Source organism: Columba livia, chromosome 3 (genome assembly GCF_036013475.1).
Source record: "Columba livia isolate bColLiv1 breed racing homer chromosome 3, bColLiv1.pat.W.v2, whole genome shotgun sequence".
Lineage (NCBI taxonomy): Eukaryota > Metazoa > Chordata > Aves > Columbiformes > Columbidae > Columba > Columba livia.
This window is the reverse complement of record NC_088604.1, coordinates 116,986,896-117,011,362: the sequence shown is the minus strand read 5'-3', so window position 1 is coordinate 117,011,362 and position 24,467 is coordinate 116,986,896. Positions and strand designations below refer to the sequence as shown.

Here is a 24,467-nt window from a genome sequence, read left to right as displayed (position 1 = left end):
TCCTGGTTACAATCACAAAAATAGTTGGATAAACCCAAGAACAATGCCAGCTGTCCAATAGGGAAAATTGGAATGAGAGTTGGATTCATTGCTTCTCTTGATCCAGCTTTTGTAGTCTGCTTAAATAGGAGACTGATTAGACTCTTTGTGAGGAAATTACATATTTAACTGTAAAACTGCAGATGTAGCTATTTTCAGAAATCTACCCGCCCATCCTTGTACAGCTAAAAATGGCTTGTCGTGCCTCAGACAGAGGGATGATAAGATATGCAAGCTAGCTAGCCAGTCAGGCCAAGCTGTCTTCTTACCCCTTAAACGTTATACTGGAACTCTGCACAGAGTCCATGCAAATTAGCTAATTACCAGCCTCTGCTCAGGCTTCCATGATTGCTGAGTAGTGGAACAGAATGATTTAATTTCTCTAACATACTCTCTTGCTCCTTTTGCATGCAGAATATGTTGCTCTAAAGTATCCCTTGGTGCTGGATCCTTGGCAGTGTTCCAAAAGGAGTTCAAGTTAAAAACCACTCAGTGTAATTCAAGGATTGGTAAATCTACATTTGTCACCTTCCCTGCATCATATAATTTTACTGTCTGTAATGCGGGCTTTCCTCTTCTCTCACAGAAGAGATGATCTTGGATAAATGTTTAAAATGTGAATCAGGGAGTATAGCTGGCACTGGCTGTGTGTGTGTTATTCTCTTGAGAGAGTAATTAAACTGAGGTGAAGTGATCATATGATTTTTTTTTTGTTTTCCAAATTAATTATGCTTTAAAAAATCACTATCTAGAGTTCTTGGTTACATTAATAACTGAGTGTGCTTGTCTTCCGTTGTGATTTTCAGCATTGCATTGTGCTTACTCTGAAATGCATGCTGCTCTCAGAGACAGTAGTAGTGGACTTTAATTTCCCATTGAAATTCTTGCAGGAGAGTTTGTATGTAGGGTACAGGAACATTTTGACTGGCCGAGTGTATGTTATTTAAATCACAGAAAGTTTTGGGATGTGGCCAGATTGAAGCTAACAGGAAAAGGAATTTGGTCAAGAGCTTCTGTTTCTCCTCAGTAGTTGGGTCTAAATCCTAGAAACACTCGCAAAGTGTGTTAACTCATTAATTTTACTGCAGCTATCAAATAAATGTAAATACAGGCATAAACACTGGCGAGTACTAGCCAGCTAGTTCTATTAACTGAAGCATGCTGATGTCATTGAAGATTCCTTTAACAGTAGCTGCGTTCTTTAGCTGTCTAGATGCCATTAAAAAACCCCTGTGCTTTAAGCCTCAGACAGGAAGGAGAAGTGTCTACATGTTCGTCATAATAAGCCTTGGCAATCAAGAGGAAGTTGTAGATCAACTAAATATATGTTGCTGGTTGCCTGTCTGTCATCTTATTACAGTGTTTCAATGATCAGAGATATCATGATTTCAAATTGAGAAAATGTCATTTTCATTATGTTTACTAGTTAAAAAAGGTAAATGTAGAACAAAAGTATGTATTTGGAAGGTCAGTGTATCGTACGTGTTTCTTTGCTTAGTAGAGGTTCCCTTTGTTGTGTGTCTTTAAAAAATCATGGATTAAGGCCCCATTTCAATGTATTTTAACAGCATCACTCTCATAAGCATAAGCAGAATACCCCATGCCAAAACACAGAGTAGTTGCTAAGTGAAACTAGCTGTAATACATGTAGTTAACCCTTTGTAAGTATTTGTAGATCATAGTATTGACGTCATAGTTGGACTTTGCTAATCACTTCTTGGCTTAGATGGAACTACATGTAGATCTGTCTCGAAAAGCTCATGTGTTCTCATTCTTCCTTAATTCCTTGCATCTTTTTAATCCGGGCTGAAGCTGGATTGAAAAATTTTAGGTAGTAAATCAAGTACTGTAATTTATTTCAGTGACCTAAACATGATAATAAGGATTGTATGGAAAAGTGCTTTGATGCCTACTTTGTTTTCTGTTTTAAGCAGCTAAAAGAAGCAGTCTGGCACTAAGCTAAAATTAAGTGTATTTTGCAGACCTTTAAGAATTGTGTTCCTATTTTTTGAGCATCCTTATTTTTATAGTAATTAATTTCAAATCAGACAACATTTAAAACGGAAAAGTATATCAAGATTGTGTAAACTGGAAACTATGTAGCAAAAAAACATTTACCAGCTTTCTTTCAAACTTGTAGTGGCTTATTCTTGAAGCAAAATATTCCCAGCTAAGTTGCATAAGCTGGGATGCCGGCCTTTCAAGATCACTTCTGTCCACTGGCCCAGTGTGTGCCAGTATCTTATGGGTCACAGCATGTGTGTTTTGTTGTTTCTGAAAGAACCTGCACATCTGAATTTCTGATTACAGGTCATACTGGAAATCAGTGGTTTTAATTACCACTTGTATTTCCAGGAAAAAGAATCATTTAAAGTACTGTAAACTTGCCAGAATTCTTAAATTAATATCTACTGATTGACTTTCAAAGAGCCTGAAGGGAACGTAGCTTCTCTAGGTGTCTTCAAGAAATTGAATGAGGGCTTAATGCAAATCCAGTACTAAAGCAGACAATCATGCCAGTTATGTTTTCTTGGTTTTCTTTTGGATTTTTTTTAAATTATAGTCCTCTCCATGACTTCTGAACCCTTTAGAAACAATTAAATTTTGCACAGAACTTTAATATGGTTAACTATCATAACAGTGAGGTATCACAAAGCAGTCTCTGTTCATTAAATAACACAGGTTTTATGTATTTTTTTTTAATCCTTATATATAAACATATGTGTGCGTATACATAAAATCTTAAAACCTGCTGTGAAGACACAGGCCATTTTGAACATGGTTGACAGCGTATCAGAAGATAAATCTTCCTGCTTATTTTGTACCTTTAGGTAACTAACTGTCCAATTTAGAAAAGTTTACTCATTTTACAGAGAGAAATGATTTGAAGTACAGCTACCCAAAAGCCAAGATCTTATGTAGTAGCAGAAGCTGTACTTGTTAAGTTTTCCAAGCATGTAGAGGGCAGCTAGAGTTTGTGCTGAAAAACAAATCAGATTGACATGAAGCTAGTGTTTAATCTTCACAATTGTAGTTCACCGCTAGTCACATCTTTTGCAGCTGGCACTCACTTTGATGCTGTGCTATATACTTGATGACATCTTCATATTGATTTTAATATGTCCTTTTAAGACTGCCCAATCTAACTTTATTGTTCTCTATGTGTTAAGGGATCGCTGCAAATAGGAGAAGACTGGCTAGATTTAGTATGACTGAAGCCATATTTTGATGCACTGATCATTCTGGTAAAGCACAGTAAGACTATCCAATAAAGGTGATTTAATATAGAGGGAATTACAAAGCTAAGCAAAAGTTTAAGTCTTACTATAAATTACAGGTTCCTCTGTGGCATTTAGCTTGTGAATATTTGGAATGTATCTCATGAACATGGTTTTGGATCCAAGCATATTGAAAGCATGGAATGAAAATGGATGAGAAACCTGCAAATTAGCGTGGAAATATTGCAGATCCAACATGACAGCGCTATGAATTTTTCTTTGGCACAGCTATTAGAAATGACAATTTTACTAGCTAAGATTGAAGAGAACCAAAATGAAGTCAAAACTGGGTCCTTATTTCATCTTTAACTTTTATGATGATGGAAATCTATTAGATATTTCTGTGAGAATAATTCTCAAAATAGACTGGGACAATTCCTGCTCTGACAGGAACCAAAAATGTGTACTTTCTACTTGGAAAGAGCTTCCAGACTGTTCCAGAAGAATGTGGTAGGTACTATGGCAGTGTGTGACATTCAGAAAATTGACCTTATTAACAAGTCAAAAATCATAGGAAAATGACTAGCAAGCATTTGTGATGTTCAGAGGATGGACGGGGGGATCCAGGTAACATTCTGACCCCAGGAAGAAAATGGCAATATCGTTAGTACTTTCAAGGGAACCATTCACACATTATTAGGACCAGATTTGCAAGCACATTTAAACATGTAGCGTGAGTAACGCTTCATGGGACTTTATAGAAGGCTGTGAGTTCGCAGAGTCTCAGCAGTGATTCTGGCCAGTTCACTAAGCTTCTTTTTCTATTGTTATTATATCCCCGTGCCTCTGTGGAAATGTAGTCCATGGCCTTCAAACCTGGAGATCAAGTAGCTGTACACCTATAAATGAGCAAACTTCTCCCAGCAGACTATTTGTGTTGTTTGTAGCTGCTTAAATGAAAGCACAAATGCAGTAGTTGTGCAATGTCGGATTAGGTATTCTGGTGAAAATAGAGCCTCTGATATATAAAATTAATATCATTACACATCTGGTGGATGATAAATAAAATTATTCTCTTATATCATCTCTGGTTTCTGCCATTCGTGCCTTTTTCTTGTTTGCAAGAGAGGTCTGGTTTTCTGGGGAGCTTTCTGACCATCTGATGAACATTGCTCTATATAGTCAAGCTTATTACTGTACTCGAATTTGATTTTTAAATCCTGAAGAGATTTAAAGAGGAATTTTTCCCTCTATCTCTTAATCTTCTTTTATTTTTTTAAAGGAAGAGTTGAATATATATACAATTTGCTGAAAAATACAGTAAAAGTATCAAATGGTGCTTTTTTTTAATTTTAGCTTTAATTTTTCTCCCTTGCGAGAGGTAGTATTAAATATGACACTATACATATGAAGAGTACGCGTCAGGTGTATGCAACAAGGATTTATCACTGGGAAGAAAAAACAAGGTGAGATGAAGATGTTACATAGGCTAACCTTGCTAAATTTTTAAAAAGTGTTATTTCTCAGTGCTTGTCAACTAAACTACATTCTCTAATCCTGAAACGTTTTTCTTTAGTAAAATACAAAATTCTGTCATGTCAAAATGGGGTGAATGTGTAATGTATCCAAGACCATAGTCATGCTATTAATTACCTTTAATCAAGTTTGGCCATATTACACTGATGTTGTCCATATTGCACAGAAACCTTCCTTAAGTTCTTTCAGTTCATTCCACCAATATTCCTCTCTGTTCTTCTGTTTTTCTGCCTATTATTTCTGATTAATATTGATATTAACAATATCTGTTCCTGTTGATTATTCTTTATTATTGGTTATGTACAAGACAATAGTTCCCATTATTGGATTTAGCAGAAACGGTATCTCTAGATTCTGTGCATTTTGAGGAAACATTCTGTTGTATTCATCCTACACGAAACAGGCAATGCGATTTAGTGAGACTTGCTAGTAAGGCATACATTTAATTTCATTAAGCAGGTGGGACTGCCCTGGGAGGAAAATCAAGTTAGACCAGATCATCTGATTCTTCATCAAGGTGTCTGTCCACTGGGTTTTCAGTCTCTGTGCCTTTTGCAACTATGTTTTCTTGTCCTACTTTGGTTCAGCGTCAGAACACTATTTAAAAAAATACTTATTGACTGTATTTACTTTGAAACTGTGCAAACACCTTCATAAATGGTATATAATTCAGAGCTAAGCAAAATTTTCACAGGCAAACAAAATGATATTGGCTAATCTTTACTGGGGAATTTCCCAAGTTGTTGATTCTGGATCCAGCATCCCTCTCTCCTTCGAATTAGGTCTATATTCTTTTTTTAACCTATAAGCTGTCGGCTGTGAGAACCTTTTTACACCCATCTCAAATGTTTGGCAAGCAACTATTTTCCCCTCCTTCTCCATCAAAAGATGAAAAAATAGAATTCTCCTGGTGCTTCAGATGGCTTGTCTCGCTTCAGATGGCTTGTCTCGCTTCAGATGGCTTGTCTCATTTGAGACATCTCAGGTGCCTCAGAGTAAATTATACTGATGAGAAACGTCTGTGACTGCCAGAGCTTCAAACTCCTCCTGCAGCCAGTGCTGTGTGAAACCATGCAAACTCACTGCTCAGAAGCAGCTAAAAGGAATAACTAAAAGTTGTGTGTGTGCATTTGCATTCATTTATTTGTCTCTAATCTTAATGATATTTCGCGACAATCAAGTTGTATTTCCAGGTTTTATTTGTAACAATGTGGAAGATGGATGCAGAGATTCTTGGGTTTTCATGTGCTGTCAAGTCCTTTGGGAGAAGCAAAAAACATGAAAATTGGGATGAAACCGAGCATCTCACATGGGGTGGTGGTGGCCGATCCTCTGCCAGCAGAATGATCAGGACTTGGACCTTACAGGTGTCCCACCATCCCACTTCTCTCACATTCTTTATAACAGAGGCACTGGCCCCTTCCTTGAGTTGACTGAGCAGTCTTATTTCATCTCTGACTGTTACCTTTTGTAATTGTTTGCTTATGTAGTTTACAAAATAAGAAAAAAATAGTTTTGACACGTCATTCAAGCTGTTCTTCAGACAGGTCACTTGAATCTAGCAAGCGGGTTGCTTACATTGAAATATTACTTGCAAATGCCTTATGGGGTTCTCTTGGGTCCTTCCTAGGACGTATGTAAGCTGAACACAGGTCAGACTCAGTGGGGAAAAATGCTTACTTTTTCACAATTGAATTTGCTTCAGTTTCCTGAGTTTTGGTTTCAATTTAATCCTTAAAAAATTGTTTTATTGAAGTACATTTTCAATTTTAAAGTAGAAACCTGGAGTTTGGATTTCACCCATGCTTTGCTGAAGTAATCTTATCTTGTAGTGCACCTGCCTGGAGAGGCTCATAGTTAGAAGACAGAAATCTATTACGGACACCTGCATTTTCACCTTCTTGATATGTTGCATAGGAGCAGGTACTGTTTATGTGTTGTGAAAATGAGTGTTACAAAAATACTGCTGGTACAGAGTAATTTATGGAGGATTCAGTAACTGCAGGCTGTTATTCTGAACAAAGACAAGTGTTACTGAAGCGTTTTTGAGGGTATTATTGCAGTCTAAAATAATCTCTGATTGCTTTGAAGATTGCTTTGTGATATTTTAAGGCTTTCAACCAGACTCTTTAGAGAAACTGTAAATGTACCGCGAAACAGCATTCTCACTAGAGTGTATCAGCAGAAGGTATGTTTGCCCTACATACCATAATGGGTAGAAATCCCCAAGATCCCTGGACAAGCACTAGAAGAGCTGGAAGCAGCCTGGCTATAGTAGTGCAGAGCTGTGCGTGCCTGGGAAGCAGACGAAATTAAACTGCACAGTGAGGTTGCTTCTAGCACCACAGAAAGCATGGCAAAGCAGTGCCAGCTCAGAGCTGACTCGCACATCTCCGTGGTACGCTGCACAGCATAAATTTATGTGCCCACAGAAGACTTGAATAAAACATTCAAGTGCTATTGTAGCCTGAGCTTCTTTTGCTCTGTTACCAGCTTGTGTATCAGATATACCTGATCTTTGACCAGTGTTACCACTGAGGGATCACCTAGTTCTGTTTGGAAACATCGCTTAATTAATGCCAGAAGATTTTTGTGTAAGAACAAAATGGTGGATTGAGGCATCACTTTCTTCAAGAGCGCTCTGTACTCTTGATGCAGGACAAAAGGAGATGTCTCTTCATACCCACATGAAAAAAACAAAACAAAACAAACTATGTGTATTTTTTTTCTGTTTGCTTGTTAACATAGACTGAAATTCTAAAAATGTAGTTCAGATTTTTCCTGTTTTCATACTTCTGCTCCAAAACAAAGCTACACCTTCTAAGAAAGGCAGGTTGGTATAGACATGATATTACCTTGTACCTATCAGGACTGAGTCTGAAAGCAAAAGGAAGTCTGATTTCTTTAATTGTACAAAGCACTGTCCATTAGAGAAGCTTGAAAAGAGCAGCCTTTGTTTCCTAGATCTGATAGTTCTGCCACGGTGATGGGTTTGCCTGAGGAACTTATTCCTTCTTATCTTGTGTGTGAATTTGAATTTCCGACGGAAAGTGCAGTTTCTTCGCTTATCACATCCAGCAGCCGCATGATCTTATATTCAACCTGGTTTTCAAATACTCACATCTTGAACTCTAAAATTCGACTCTTCTTTAACTATAGCTTCAAAACTAAACTAAGAATAAAGTCTTGTCTTTGTTCTGCTTAATAGTTCTGCTACCTGTTTATGTTCACATAGGATTATTTAAAAAAATAAATAAATAAAAAGTAGCTCTTGAAAGTGTTTCAGCTTCCCATGTATGGTAGCTGTAGCTGTGGGTTTGCTTTTTTACATTACAGTAGGCAAGTACTTAAACCCCTTTGTAGACAGGTAAATTTCTACTTAAAGCAGAGTTTGCAGTATTGTTGTAAAAGTTACAGAAATAGCAAACTTGTTGATCAGACCAGCGGTCCTGACAAAATGGACTGCAGAGGATCAGTGCTGTAAGAAGGAGTCAACCCGTTTTGAAAATCACTGTGGTCTTTCCCAGTAGTGTGTGTGACCCCAGCTTGGCTGGTCTAGTATTGCAGTTTGCTGCCACCCAAAGAGTTGGTGCTCTCGCTTCTCTCAGCCGCACGCTCCCAGTCTTTCCTTTATGCTGGTTCTGGTCATGACTTGACTCCTGTGTAACCGGGATACAGTGCAGAAAATAACAAATGAATAGCTTTTCACCACCCTACAGAGATGAATGGGCTAAGCTGGGATCGCTCGCGCTAGCAGGAATGTGATCATCCAAAAAGAAGCAGAAGTGAGGGGTAGGACACTCTTTTCAGTGGGAGTTGGATTGGCTGCTTTTATCATCCGTGATCACTCCAAAAGGGCTCGTGTTTTGCTGGCGCTCTGAACAAGTGGCTGTGTGTTGTGTTTTGCTGGTTTCTCTGCAGTTAGGTTACTCTGGTTACCTCTGATAAGGGGTTGTCTCCAGCACACACTTATAACCATTCACTTGGGCACAGTGGTGTCCACTGCACTGACTGTTTATAAAGCGAATAGCTATTATATCTGTGCCCTCAGTGTGGTAAATCAAGAATACTCTGAGGTGGACACAGTTCATACTCTCTTAAACACAAATCTTTATGCATGTTAGTTTGCATACTGCAGTGAACAATATTATTGATTAACCCTTAACTAGCCCATGCTATCAAGATCTTGGAGGAAACAGTAGAAGCGCAACTTTGGAAGGGAAAGCTGTAACTGCAAAATCTGTTCTTTCTGCTTCTCTGCCAGCCACTTCTGTTTCAGGAGAAGCAGTAGCCTCTCTATTCCCCATGCTGCTTTTGTCTCCTATCCAAAAAAACCCTTGCCAGCAACCTGGTATCTCAGTAAGTGCAGCCTGGGTACCTGCCTTCAGGAGGCTTCTGCCAGCTCTTCAGCATCAAACCCTTGCAGACCACTCTTGGTGTTACTTGGGGTGGCATTGGGCTTTCCAGAGAAGTACTGACTGGGCCCGTGTCCTTTTTCCAATGTGTGCCATTTCCCTCAAATGCCCAAAGGAACTGTGCATATATGGAGCAGAGAAGTGTCATCATTATGCAAAGCACCCTCTGACATGGTGGGAATTGTACAGAAACTAAGATTGCAGGAGAGTGCGCTGACAAAAGGAAACATTTCTTGTTCTAAAACCTATATTAATATTTAAGAAAAAAGGCAAACAAAAACCCCTCAATGTGCAGCCTTCCTGATCCAGGCTTTCAGCTTGTGTGCATTGTTATTTCACAAGAAGACTCCTTTTGAACATTGGCACCTTGCTTGGCCTGTTCTCCGTTGTGTGGTATCCAAGTGCTTCAGAAACAATAAAATCACCTTCCCTGGTGATGCTGAAAAACCCCATTCTTGCTTTTCACAGCAGGGAACATTATGACTTGTTCAGGAAAAATAGTATCTTAAGGAGGATGGAAACCAAAAATGCTCAGTGGTGGGCCAGTAACTTTACTGTATGGATTTTTCTGCCCAGTTTCTTCCCTTGGAACAAACTTTCCCTAGATATTCCCAAGCCCTTAGCTGCTTTCCTGTGTAGTGGTCAGTTGTTTCTTCTTCAGCTCTTCTGACTGGCAGTGCACCTTATGATCCAGTCACAGAGAACAAGAGTTACTTAGGGTCTTGGATGAGGCTGAAGAGCATTTTAAACAAAAAATTATCCTCAGGATGTTAAGATTCCTCTGGGAATAAATGGGGTACAGGAAGATGGAAAGTGGAACTTAGATCCATGATTTGACAGTCCAGTTGTGACTGTGCCAAAGTGATGTTTCTGTCACATCACATTGTCCATTAATTCTTTTGGCAAGTTGTATTTCCTACTGGAGTCAGCTACAATGAGAGGTGTCCAGGGATAGTGTTTCTTCTCAAGCTTTTTCCATGGTATGCAGCTTAGTTTCCAACACACGAGTTGCACATGCTGACAAGTATCAGATGCACCTGTTCCTTGACCATAACCCACTCCACAGATGCAGATTTATAGAGCCTAAAAAGAAAGAGCTGAAAGGTGTGTACCACTTGAGCTGGGTAATCTCACTGCCAGAGATACTTTCAGTATAAATTGTGTACTTGCATCTAAGTTTAGAGTGATTATGATTATATCAGATGTTTTGTTATACAAAAATAAGCAGCTGCTAAAGACTGAGGGCAACTAGGGACCACAAAGCATTGAACGCACCGATTCGCATCTGGTGATACTTTTTCTAATGTGCCCATTGGGATTTCTCACCCAAACTCTACCTTTATTGCCTCCTTCAGCAAAGAATCTTGGTCTTTATCAGTCTTAACAGAGCTTCTTCAGTTATTTTTCTGTTTGTTCACTGAACTGTGAGAAGTGCTTTTTATTATTTTCCTCAAGAACATTTACACTTTCATAGTAAGCTCCAGATTTTTCCTTGCAAAGTAACACTATGTCATATTGTATGTATATACTGTGTGCATATTCTTCACGTTTCCCTGGGCTTATCTCTAAAATCTCAGATGTATAAAATACGAGAAATGCATGTATTGTATGTGTGCAGAAGTACAGCATGCACATTATTGTGCTTACTAAGAAAGGAGCAAAAGGGTTTGCTAGCCAAGGGCAAATAATTCTATTTAAGCTTTCAGTCAAAAAACAGTCTAGACATTTTTATCACATTAAACAGTCTGGAGCATTTAATAGGTATGTGACAAGAAGAAAAACAGTCTGAACTAGCTGACCAGTTTTCTTATGGGAAAGGGCTGCTGGGCCCAAATTTTCATTCTTTGCAATGGTGATTATTATGCTGGAAATGCTTAATGGTGGTATATGAAGCAAAGCTGGGTTTAGACATGTAAAAACGTTACCCTCACTTTCTATGGTGTCTGCTGTGCTTTGCATGTAACACTGCTCTTGATTTTGATGGACACTATATTCAGTGAGCGCATGTGCCACTTGTTACTACGTTGTAGGGGGCCAGAGTGTATAGCGAGCGTCAGTGTTAGTCAAGCACCACGGAGCACTTCAGCACCTGCAGCCAGTGCAAATGGCAAAACATTTTCTCCGTCTCTGCTAGGGTCCCTTTATCGATGCCTTAGAATGTAACAAGTTGCATCTGTTGATTTCTCTTGCGTCTGATATCTTCCAAACAGATGACTCTGACCTCCACCGTCTCAACACGAATCAGTTCTTTCACCTTCCCAGGCATTTTACCCTTGGTTTGTCTGCAGTGCAAGGAAATGCTGAACTCCTCGTCTCTGGGAGCCCTGGCATCCCCACTCCCGAGCTGTCACAATAATTCACCCCACTCTGCTATTGCCTGGAATGTTGACACTGTTCTTGCCACTTCTTTCTTCTTTGCCGCATACACATAGGCAGCAGCATTTTCTTTTGTTGGTCTTCCTTAGTGTATTCCACCCTGTTCCTTCCTTTCTAGCCTTATTGCAGAAACCTAGCTTCATACTTGGAATAAGCTCTAAAAATAGCCTTGCTTGTGCTACCCCAAACCGTTTCTATTTCAGTTATTCCAAACTATCCACTGTTCTTTTCCAGCATTGTGAAAAAGCTGCCACCTTCCCTTTACATCTTGGTTGTATTGGGCTACTTGGGAAGTTTATCATTCAGCCAAGGCCCACATCAATGTCAGACATCCCATCCTTGCTTTCTGCATTTTTTCTAATGTTAATTCCCCCTTCCTCTTTCTAATTCTTGTGCTATTTCCCCACACATCTGCTTTTGTTTCTTTCTCCCCTAATAGTTGTCTGGAATCAAGAATGTTTTCATAGTCCAGCATGATGTGCATACTCTCACCTTTCTATGGAGAAAAGGGAAAACGCTGCTTTTCTTCTTGCCTGCCAGCGCGTGTTCTGTAGTATACCTGTCTTGCCATGAGGGCAAAGGTATCCTCATAATACGTGTCCCTTTCCACCTCAGCACAAGTGGAGGTCCCAGCTGGAGGTGACAATAAAGAACAGTGATGAGGAGTCTTGAAGAGGTAACAGCTCCCTCGTTTTGTTTCCTACTGTTCAACACTGAATTGCGTCTTAATGTTAGGAATTTATAGAAAGGAAGTCCCCTGACTCTGTCTCCAGTTGGTCCAGAAAAATCTGAATAAATAGAAGCTCTCAGCATGCTGTGAAGCCTGCTGGTCATTATGAGATGTCAAATAAGTGTTCAAAATGGGCTGTGCGTGCCAGCATGCCATACCAGCACTCTTGACTGGCAGACTGGCTCTCTTTTTAGTCTCCATACTGGACAAAGGGGTTACATACCAACACTTTTATTTTAGTCTGTTTTAGAGTACTGTGTTGAATCATCCATTTGGAGCAGTACAAAAACTGAAATTCCTTTTGTCCAGCAAATTTAATATATATTGTGAATAGTTGAACAAGCCAAAATTTGGAGAGGCTGCTGGCTTGGAACACTCTCCCATTCTTGTCTTTAGTAGTTGACATGCCTGGTTTTGGCCCATTTTTTTTAAACAAGCAATATATTAATATTCAGACATTTTAGGGATATTATTCTCAAGCAGTGTAAACAACTGAATACCTCAGTAATGAGTGTATTAGCACTCTGAACTGTTTTATCAGATAAACTCATCTCTCAGATGTCTCACACAGTCTCATTTTGCCCTGAAAAGACAACTGTCAATTCGATCATGACTGATGTGACAGGAAACAGCACAATGTCAGGAGAGTGGTTTCAGTATTTGATTAGTAGAAACACATATGCAGATTGCCCTGTTACTCTGAGTCAAGGATTAGCAAAAGACACAGATGCCATGTGCATCCCTTTCTTCCGTTTATAGTTAACTATGAACTTACCAGCTGAAGGAATAATGACATTTATTTTTTATCCTTGGTCCCATTACCTGCGCAATCTTTGTTACTCTGTCTCCATTACCTTTAGAGCTTCTGGGCAGTGTCACAACAGCCATTTAAAAAGAAATCTGACTGAAACAACTTTACAAGAAATGCTTACTCTGCCACCTACCTACAATAATGAAGTAACAGTAATAATTTAAAGTTCGGAACCGGTTGCTTTTCCTCTTGAATCTCTAGGAAATCAAAGCTATAAAGAGTTGATAACCCGCTATATCTCAAGCATGGTTGTCCATATTTGGACAGCTGTCCTGCTGGAAAGAGGGCTTCTGGATTTCCAAATTACAGGCAGCGTTTTATTTTTATCCCTGCCTAGTTGTGATACATTGTATTTAGAACTGTGGCAATCTCATCTTCAGAAAAATGACCAGGCATTTATGAATGAGTTAATACTGGATGTTATTGGCGATTAAAGGCATATAACATTTATAACTTTAAGCTCTGGGACACCTTTTTGTCAGTGCTTCCAAGCTCTCTATATGGATAAATGATCGCATCATGAAGTGATGAATCAGAAGTCTTGCCAGCCTCATTTTTTAGAGGGGGGGAAGGAAAATGGGAAATGGCCTGATGACCTTCCAAGGACTGCAGAGCAGTCTGGCCACACATCGGCTGTAACCCACGTCCCTTGATTCCCAGCTAACCCCAAGGGCTGTGTGCTAATGAACGTTGTTTCTGCATACAACAGGTAGAGTGTTTAGGAATGAGGAGAATAGATAAGCTGAGCTTATAAAACAGTGTTTAGGCCAGGCAGTTCGTGACTATTTTTTTCCCCCCATCTGTTAAGTGTCATTCCAATTCATAGATCTGCTTTTAGCACAGTAATGTTGAAGAGCACACCATGAGCATCACGTGTGTTTCTTCTTCTGATGCTGACTGGAAGGAATCAGAGAAAGAGCTTTTATTAAAGACAGTATGTTCTGTTTCTTTCTGGTTTGGTGGTGGTGATTTTGGGTTGTTGGTGGGTTATTTTTCGTTGGCACAAAAATAAAATGAAACCAACAAAGCATTAACACTAAAGCTCTGGTGGAGCTGCAGTGTGCTCCAGCCAGGCATTAGGTAGAGCAGCATAATGGGAAGTAAAGGGTGAGGAAAATTAGAAAAAAGGGTATCAAGCACAAGGAAGGAAGGAGCGTACTGATGAAATGCAGATACTAAGTCTGCGTTTCTGGCTTTTCATTCCATTTTATCTTCTCTTGTTTAAAGAAGGTGATGCAAAACCCGCTATCTCTAAGGTGCAAGGTGGGTGCACTAATGGTTCGTAAGATACAAACATTTTCTGACCAGTGCCATGGGTTAAATTGCACAATGACAATCATACCTAAAAAGTATAAAAACCCGTTTATCTTCATGGTGACTGTAGTTCGTATGCTTTATCCAGGCTACCAAGAAATTCGTAGATAATTTAAACTTTCAACAAATATCTACTTTTAACACACTGCCAATTGTCAAATAATAAATGCACTTTTCTGATATTAATGCATTTTAGACCACTGGAACGATTGCCAAAGCTCATGACCTTTGCTTTGTCAGAAGTTTTAAGCCAGCAATGTGATTCACTCCTGTATTCTCAGAAATCACCTAGAAAACTGGTCAGAATTGAACCCTGCAAATTAAGTCACTTGCTTAATTTTAGGTTTTAAAATAATATGTATGTTCCTCACAGTTTATTATTTTTTAAAATATCTGTATATTTTGAGCAAACTCATATTAAGGCATGTAAAAACTTTAATAAAATTTGATTTGAACTAAAGCACCGGACCATAGAAGGGATTATTTCAAACACACAGAGATTTAGAAGTTATTACAAAAATGTGATCTTGACCTTTCATTACGTTTTATTAACACAAGGTCCGAGTCAGTGTCATTGTTTGGAAAAGACAACTGTGTCCTCAGGACGTGGTCATGGAGCAGCTGATATTTGTAGCTTGTTCTGTTTTTCTTTGAGGTACTAGCTTGTCTTATTTCCTAAACTTTTCCTTGCACTTTGAAAGACTGTTGATACGAATCTGATTTGGAAGTTTGTGTTGCCTTTTGTATTTGTAGTTAATAATTTGGTCTTGAAGTTTTGCAGGGGTTTTATGTCCTTGGATCCCCAAACTCTTGCATTCAGAAGAGGAATGATGCTCACTTGAGGTTATTTGGATGTTTATCTCCCACCTGAATTCTTCTTAGGATTTTTATTTCAAACATTTATTTACATCTTCCTATCACTTTCAAGTACAGGAATCACTTCGGCTTGAGATCTTTTAGAGCAGTAAGCCCCACAATGAGGCTAAAAAGAAGAAACTGAAGTTTTAAATGTCAAAATCACTCATTACTTTAATTAAAATAATTGACACAAATGCATCATACAGGTGTACCTAAAAGGGAGAAACACTACTCACTGACTTAAAAGATCTGTTATCTGTCAGCTACAGATTACACAACAGTAGAAATGAAGTACGATATTAATTGCCCAAAGAGCATATTGACAACTCTGTTGTTTTTTTTTTAATAAATCTGAGAAGTCCCTTTCCTTTAGGGCTCATTACTGTAATTAATACAAGGTGTCAGACTTCACAAGACTGAAGAGAGAATTTGGGCTTAAATAGTCATTTGCAAGCACTACATATTTGTGACATTTTAATTATTCCATGAAGTCGCCTTTAACACTGTCTTCAATGGAAATCCACAGAGTGAAGTAGTTAAACTTGGTAAAAGTCACTGCTGGTTAAATCAAGATAGTTTGTATACATATGTCACATGCTGTAACCATTCTAAAAGACCTTGACAACTATTACACAAACCATTGTTTTCATTGAAGTCCGATACATTCTCTCTTACTACATGGGGAGGAGATGGCTTCCAGGAAATGGGATGCTTGACGTTATGCTAAAAATAAATCTTCAACACCTCTAATACTTCTACATGACTGAAGATAAAACTGTAGAATTTTCCGCATTCTTAGACAACTTAATTTTACTGATGGTTAGTGTTTGTGATTGGAATGTGACAAAACAGGGAGAGTTCCAAGGAGCTCATGTTATGGAATGAAGATCACTCAGGTGATGACACTTCAGCAGGTGGGTTGGACTAGATGATCTCCATAGGTCCCTCTGACCCCAACCATTCTGTGATTCTGTGATCACTCATTTCTTAGCCTGAAGCAGAGCAGAGCTCTACTCACTGAACTGTGTGAAATGCTGAAGAAGAGCTTAGTTAAGAAGGGGCCACTTGTAGTTTTGGGCTGACCTCTTAGCGGTCCTTGCGTGCCAATGCATTCCAGCAATTAATAAGAAATGGAAAATGAGACAAAATGGAAAATGAGACCATTACTGGACAAGACATGTTCAAGTGCCTGAGCTCTGTTATATGTCTTTTGTTGCTTCTGGGCCTTGTTTTTGGGAGAACTGTTTGAAGTTTCTTGTATTAGTGTGGGAATAATGTGTTTAAAAATAACCTGCTGAAAAAGCACTCTTTTAAAAAAATTAACAACAAAAAAGTTTGACTGTAGAAGAGCTTAGAGAGCTGTGAAATCTTGGAATTGCTTTACAGTATAGTGGGAGTAGCACAGAAATTAAGAAGCGTGGCTCTTGCTGTTACTTTTTACATCGGATTCACACTGTAGTGATTTTTATTTTCTAAATTTTCTTAAAATTTACCTTTTAAGCTTTCTAGTGTAGAAACTACATTTTTGTGTTTTGGATATGGTGATGTTTGTACGTTTAGGACCAAAGAAATTTTCTGAGGACTAAATGCATGAATATCTGAGTTCTCTTCCTGTAAATCTCTATAATTATTGTAGTATTTGCATATGAAAGTGCTTCAGAGGCTTGTCAAAAAATGAAGAAGGCATTTTTGTAAGGATTTTAGTGTTGTCGTGCCTATTTAGCCTTGGACAGCTGGTTTCTCACATCCACAACACTTCAGGTAGACTTTCTGGACTAGGATGAATTCCATAATAAAACCTAAAAGTTACAGACGTCTACTGGTGTAGATCTGATTGTCTTTGTTATGAACAATCTCGTTTACCAAGGGGGAGTAGTGGTGAAGGATAGATGTACTTGAAGGGTGGAAAGTGGGAAGTATATTAGTTTTATTATTTTTTAAATTGTTTCCTTGTACCTATAAGAAAAATATGTATGCCTGGGCGAGATTGGTAAACTCAGCATAGTGTTCTCTGAACCCACGCAGACAGTCGCTGGTGCAGGTTTAGGTGGTGTGATTTGAAGAGGTAAGTGGCAAAATGTCAAACACAGAGCGTGGAGCCTCCTCGCTTTTCACTGAGCAAATAGTGATTCATTCCAGAAGCAAAAATAATAATTACTAAAAAAAATATAATAAAAAAAATTGCAAGTATTGTTTAAATATTTGGGGCTAAGCAAACTGCGGAAATTGTGAGTGACTGTGTTTTAGACTTGGGGGGGCTCAGCTCTGAGGAATGCTGCCGTCCTTTCCAACAGTGTCTCAACATTGACAGGATGTTTATGGGATCCGGGGAGTATCCTATCCATCACGTTAGCCAGCCCTCTGGGTTAGTTTAGAATATCACCTCTTTCCCCAAACATATGTCTGCTTTGTATTAACAGAATCCTTTCCTCCTCCTGTTCAGCCACACCTTGTCCTTCTTTCAGTCAAAGAATGAAAAAAACCAGGATTTATAGTCCCCCACCTCCCACGCCCCAGGTTTAGCTTAGTACAGCCAAGCTTACGAAAGAGGAAGACTTCTGTGTTAAATAATACTATTCTGGATATGGTTAATTTTGTGTTCTCACTCTTTGGGTGCTCCAGGTGAATCAAAAGGTGCTTTTTATTTCATGTGATCCAGATCATGTCTTATAATGCGGTGTTGAAAGAAAGGGAGATAGTTCAAGAGGCATTTAACTACTGCACTAGGCTTCACCTACTTCTCCCTTGTGGTCAGTGACTTAAGTCCTGAGGTGTATTTAGGAGTGTTCTTTCTGCTTTTGTGAATGGTATGTATTCAGAGGCATTTTTATACTTTAAGAGCCATATATCAGTGAGAATATTTTTATTTTTAAAAGCTACTTAAAAGTTTTAAAATTAAAATTTTACTGTCTTTAAATTTAGTTTCTAAGTCTTCTCTCTCCCAGCTGAATGTACACACATTTCCTTGTTATTAAATTTCTTTAAAGCGAGTAATTCTTGATTCTCATCATCGTGAGACCATATGAATGTTGGAATGCCATGTATGTTTGGGTTTGGTGGGTGGGGTTGGTTTTGGTTTTCACTTTCTTTGAACTGCTTAAACATTTCTGAAGACTAACAGAGCTCCAAAGAGTGACAGGGGAATATATTTTATTTTGGTGATCTTAAAAGCTAAAAGGGTTACAGAAGAATGGATTTTTGAGAGGAGTGTAAGGGGTGTGAGAGACCGAAAAGAGCTTTTCTGAAGGCAGAGAGAATTTTCTTCACCTTCTGCACAGCTGCCAAAGCATATGGCTTAAAAGTCTTGTTTGTTACAATTCATCTGACTCCTTGCTATGTGTGCTCAAGCCATCTTTCCCTCACACTTCATCTGTCTCAGTTCATCTGTAAACTGTATTGACCTGTGAGAGAGCAGAGCCAGAGAAGAGATTGGTAAGATGGTAAATAGCAATGAGCTTGAGTCCCTGAGACAGAACTTGATTGCCTGATAAATTATGAGCAATCAAGTGTGTTTTCTTGCAGTTAAATGCAAGGTTATGCAAATGAGGAGGAAGACTGTAATTCTGGTGTGTGTGGCAGAGCTCTGTGCTGGGCTACTGTGTCCTGGCCCAGACCCCTGACTGCAGAAAGGCAGCTGGCAAAGTGGGCAGGGCTCAGAGTGACTGCAAGGTTTTGAAAAATGTGCATTGGACCAGAAACTGAAGATCTCAATCTCTTTAATTTATCAGCGATGAAGTAATGAGACAACTTCACTGTACTGTGTGAGTACCCAGACAAGGAGGAGATCTGTAAAGGAGGGATTTTTACAGAGCTATCTTGCTGTGACTGGATGATGAACTCAGCAAAGGTCGAATTGGTAATAAAGTGCATGCTTGTAGTGCTAAGGTAATTAGTCTTTTGAAAGATAAGTGTCTGTTCAAGCGCTCTTTACATCCAGGATTCGGAATGTCAGATGCTGGACGAAATGTTGTGACGTGTCTTCTACAGTAGCTCAGAGCAGCTGCAGAGCTTCTAGCTTTTAAAATCTGCGTCTGTGTGGGGTTCAATGTCAGTTAAAAAGGGTAAAGGCCACGTGTATAGGCTGGGGACTGTGGAAGAGTACTCTTCACAGTCTTAAAAGTGTCATCACATTTCTTCTGATTTAGCACACAATGCATCTGCTTTTCCCAGAAGGACTTGACATGCTGGCAGCATGTATTGCTGCAAGAACTACCTGTCGTATTTGGAGTAACTTTTCTTCTTGGGAACATTCTGATAGTAAAAGTCATTTAAGCAGATAAGGGAATGATCAGTATGCCATAAAAATGGAATGTTTATCACTTCAGGTGTGTAGGTTTAAAGTGTCCTGTAAATCTAAGGGGTATTTTTCCAAGACCTTTGAGGATTTGTTGTGTAGTATGTGGTTGTGTTGGTTCTGGTTTCAGCTTTGTGGTTAACTAAGCATGTGAAGTCAAAAACCAGCTTTCTGAAACGGCTTTTCTCCAAATGTAGCTTTGCTATAAGAACAAGCGCTAAGTTTTCAAGGTGGTGTGATTATACTGAGCTACTGTGTGAAGTCCGTGAGCTGTACGGAACAAGACACCATCATGCTATTGCAATGCGCTGGCTGTCCTATTTTGCACCATCTTCCACAGAATGAGCAAAAAGCAGCTCTATGGCGATTGAAACTGGAAGAGACCCTAAATTATAAGTGTATTTTTTAAAAATAATACAAATTTGATAATTTGGCACTTTCTCTGGAAGGATCTCAAAACATCTCATGGTCGTCATGAGGAAGATATTATTACTCTTTTACAGAGTGGTAAGAGCCAAATTCACAGGGCTGGCAAAAAGAAAAGGGAGCTTTTAATAAGATACTAAATGTAGCTGGTCCCTTCTTAGCCCTAGTTTCTTGTCCTCTACTTTGTTCAAAACATCTCTTCATCAGGGAAAAAAAAAAGTACAGGTGAGTAGTCTTAACTATTGTTTAGCCTCTTTTTTAATTGGAGAGTACAGATACATTATTTTGAGTTTTCATCCCGTTTGCAACAAAAGTGAACAATTAATGGTGATATATATAACTGTCAAATCGTATTTTTGATAGTTATGGAGAATGAATTCATATATCTTATTCCTAAGGCTTTGGAAATCTGATCTGTATTTTTGATAGTCCTGTATCAATGACCAAAAAAGGACACGAGATAAAGAGATAGAGGCAGTATTGAAGTGTGGGCTTTGTTTGGTTTTGTTTTAATAGTAGTAAGGGTTTATATTTTTTTTTGGTAGAAAACTGTCAAAAATAACTGTTCTTAAAGCTGGTGTTGAACAGAGTCTTTTAACTGTTCCTGTTCTTTTCCATGTTAGGACATTTTTGATACTAATGAAAACAAGACAGAGAAGGAGGATACTACAATTTATTTATTTATTTATTTTTAAAACACTTGGATCTATTGTGGGTTTAAAGTTCAGTCAAAGTAGACATTTGCGTCGAAGAACATTGTGGAAGCACTGTTATTTAATTCATCATATTTTAGTCTGCTATTCAGAGTTTTGGCATACACAAACACTACCAAAATGGTTTGCATAGCATAGATTATTACACAGACTGTCATGCTTTCTCCCTTGATTTTTATATATGGTTTTTATTTTTCTCCCTTAGACGAGCTTTGCTGGGGCTGGGTGCCTGCACTGTAACGGAGCAGGAACTGTCCAGGTTACGTTTAGCCCTGTGTCGTGCTGCTAGGGATGGTCAATAGGAGCGAGTTGTCGGAGCGAGGCCTGGACAGGCAGTGAGAGCAGGGTCAGGACAGGCGGCGAGAGCAGGGTCAGGACAGGCGGCGAGAGCAGGGTCAGGACAGGCGGCGAGAGCAGGGTCAGGACAGGCGGCGAGAGCAGGGTCAGGACAGGCGGCGAGAGCAGGGTCAGGACAGGCGGCGAGAGCAGGGTCAGGACAGGCGGCGAGAGCAGGGTCAGGCCGTGTTTGCCTGGGGTCACATAGTTATGACCATGTGCTGTGTTCATCCCCAATATACCGTTTCACAGGATGATTTGCTGACATCTGTGAGTCAGTCTTATCTCACTGCTGCCGAGTGTATTCCCTCTCATGCAAGACTTTCCGCTCCAGTGTCTAAAGGAATAACCAAGATACTGTGTGTCCTAGGTGGCATTAGTAAGCAGGAACAACGCAGATGCACTTTACTTCAGATTAAATTAACTTTAGTATTTCAGAGTATGTAGCTGGGACCTTTTCTGGTGTAAAGCAGCATAACCAGGAAGACACCAAGGTGTTGGAAAGGATACTGAGTGATTTGTTAGTCTTTATTCTAATATCTGTAGGTTACGACTTTTGTATTACACTCTCAGCAGTTTTGTTCACATCCCTAAACTTACAGAGATGCACAATACTACTAGGTACTTTTATTTAATGCCTTCTGTTCCTAAACAGGTTTTTACCTTACGAATTTTGACCTAGATATTATCTATAATTTGAGTTATGCATAAAATACCACTGAAAATGTTAAGGACTTTATTTAATATAAATGGATTTTGCAATATAAAACACAAAGGAAAAGTGTGGCTATCTCATGTAGTATGCAATTTAGAATGCTAAAAAATAATCTGTCTGTGGTGGACCTGGTGTTTTCCTGTGTTACTCCCAGGCTCATTTTACTCTAGAAGTGATGTAGCAGATATTGAAGCTAAAGCAACAGTGCAAGTGTTTTTTCAAATCATTAAGTTCCGACACGTATTTTAAAGTTATGAAACAAAAATACTCGTTTGAGGAAAATTCTCCGTTTAGAATGCACTATGACTTTTTAATAGTTCTGTGTGAAAGAAAAGGCTGAAAGTCAGTGTTCTATCCCTGCTTAGGCTTAGAAATACTCTTTTAAAAGACAGTAATTGAACTCTGGTTTTTCATTCCATTTCAGGTTTTCCTTCTATAATCATGGCAAAACCTTATGAATTTAACTGGCAGAAGCCAGTTCCCTCTTTTATGCAAGATGGAGCTGTGTTTGATAGATACGAAGAGGTAAGAGGCCAGTTGCGTTTCATTTGCTAATCTCATTTAAATATGTAGATGTTACAGAATGTTTCATGTTTTGTTTTAATTGCACACAAATAAGCTTTCAGATAACTCCAGAAATGTGTGTGGGGAGGGAATACCAACACTCTTTATTGCTACACAGATTTTTGCTTTTAAAAGGAATAATTTTAACATATATTTAATCCCTCTGATTTGAAATAAGCCTCGAAGAAGAGTAATGGAGATTTGGATCAAAATATATGTAACATGCATAAAGCTCTCATCTTTGCAGATTCGTAAAGCATGTTACTGAACAGAGTAACAGTACATCTATCAAATTGAGGTCGGGGGAAATATGTTTGGGTTTGGTTTTTTTTAATATATAAACTGAGGACCCGCATCTCACAAGGGGAAGTAAGAGAACACAAAGCATTTCTATTCTGATTCAAATGCGTCATTTGAGATGTGGAGTGGTTTTATCTGCTTTAGAAAATCAACCTGTACTCCATCTGAAATATGATTACTATGATCCTGCTTTCAGCTGTGCTTTAATCCAAATCTATTAAAGGAATGCAAAACCGGACATTTTATACAGACAGCTGAAAATAAAGTGCTGGAACATGTACCTTATATTCAGCATTGATATGCCTCTGAGAACAATTTTATCAGGGTCTATTATTAATCTTGGAAATCTCTAAAAGTTTAAGGTAGCTCAGTAAATGCCTTCAGGGGTATTAGTATTTTCCTTTTATCTTCTGAACTGCAAGTAAAAGGTATTTTTTATCATGAGGCCTGCCAAGATAGGGATAGTTGTTTGCCCTGTATTCTCAGTTTTGGGGACAGATAAATTAAGAAGATAGTAGTGGACAGTGAATTTCTTGTAAAGGAAGTTCATAAAGTTTTATTTTTCTTCAGGAAATACTGCTCCAGAAACTCAGCCTATGAGGATCCCAGTGAGGGAATACAGCCCATGGTTGTTCTCTTGCACCTTAGATGAGAAGTGCTCAAATTCTGGTGTGAGATCAAGAATGCTCAGTGAGGCACCTGGGTCCTTGATGTAGTGATAGGGAGAACGAGCTATCTCAGAAAATAACGCTTGTGGCACGATGTACTCAGCAGACGCCCATGCAAGACTAGGTAATGCTGGGCAGACGTGTGGTCAGATGGCGCACCGGAAGGGTCTCTCCTTGCAGCTGAATTTACAGCCTTACAAATCCCTGTAGAAAGGGGGTCCTACTTGCCACCCGTGGAGCAAAATGTTGTTTGTTCATCCATGTGCTATTCCGCAGCTGCATTGCTTGCTGCAGTTTTCACTACAGTTTGCTCCAAGTCTGCTGTGGTACAGGTGGAAGCCTGGTTTGTTTTCTCAAAGGGGACTCTTCTGGACACATTAAAAGGCTTTTACTTAGGTAACTAACTGTGTATTTTATCTGCAATTTTACAGGAATTATTGAGGGTTGTAAAAAGAACACTGACTCAGAAGTTAAGATCTGTAGCCTGTAAACAGTGAGCGCTTGATGGTGTGGCTGTTTGGTATTATGAGATTTATGATATACGAAGACTATTATTTAATTGTGTTGTAGTAGTAACAAGAGACAGACCATTGTTTTAGAAATGCTATGCAAACATAGCAAGATCCAATCCCTATACTTGCAATTTTCAAGAAAAATGTGTCAGATCTAGGCTTCTAGTTTTCATTGAAGTTCTGTGTTTAATTCCCGACCTTAACAAAATACTTACATTGGGGAAATATATGGAAATATACTTTGATCCAAGCCTTTTCATTGATAAAAGGTCTGAGTCTAGAACAGAGTTATCTCAGCAGAATATGGGAAATAAAAATCAGACATGATTAGGGGTCTTACTGGTGGTGGTGCACGCACGGTTGGATGGCAGGTGCCTTTTTCTTACTGTACAAGAAGACAAACTGCAGAAAAGGTGATTTGGTTACTAGAGTCAAGGTTGGAGTGAACATCAACATGAGTGCAGTTTACATAGGCACCTTGGTATAAACAACATTTTTGGTATATCCAAGGCTTTTCAATAGATGGGGACACAATAAATGATAAAAAATTGCCTGCCTTTTATTATGTGAGTGCTCTTTCTGGGAAATGTAAGACACACTCATTTGGATTGGTAGCTAGCTACGTTTCTATTGAAACAGGGC

At 38.9% G+C, this 24,467-nt stretch overlaps 1 protein-coding gene across 8 annotated transcripts in view; it reads left to right on the top strand.

Annotated features, from left to right (window-relative positions):
- The window catches only part of PLCB4 (phospholipase C beta 4), a 183,950-nt gene that overhangs the window by 79,221 nt on the left and 80,262 nt on the right, over positions 1 to 24,467 (top strand). For all 8 annotated transcript variants that reach the window (XM_065059873.1, XM_065059877.1, XM_065059875.1 and 5 more), the window contains one exon: positions 22,206 to 22,306. In XM_065059873.1, the coding sequence (XP_064915945.1) occupies positions 22,223 to 22,306 (84 nt within the window). In that variant the 5' untranslated portion in view covers positions 22,206 to 22,222. The remainder of the gene's footprint in view (positions 1 to 22,205; positions 22,307 to 24,467) is intronic.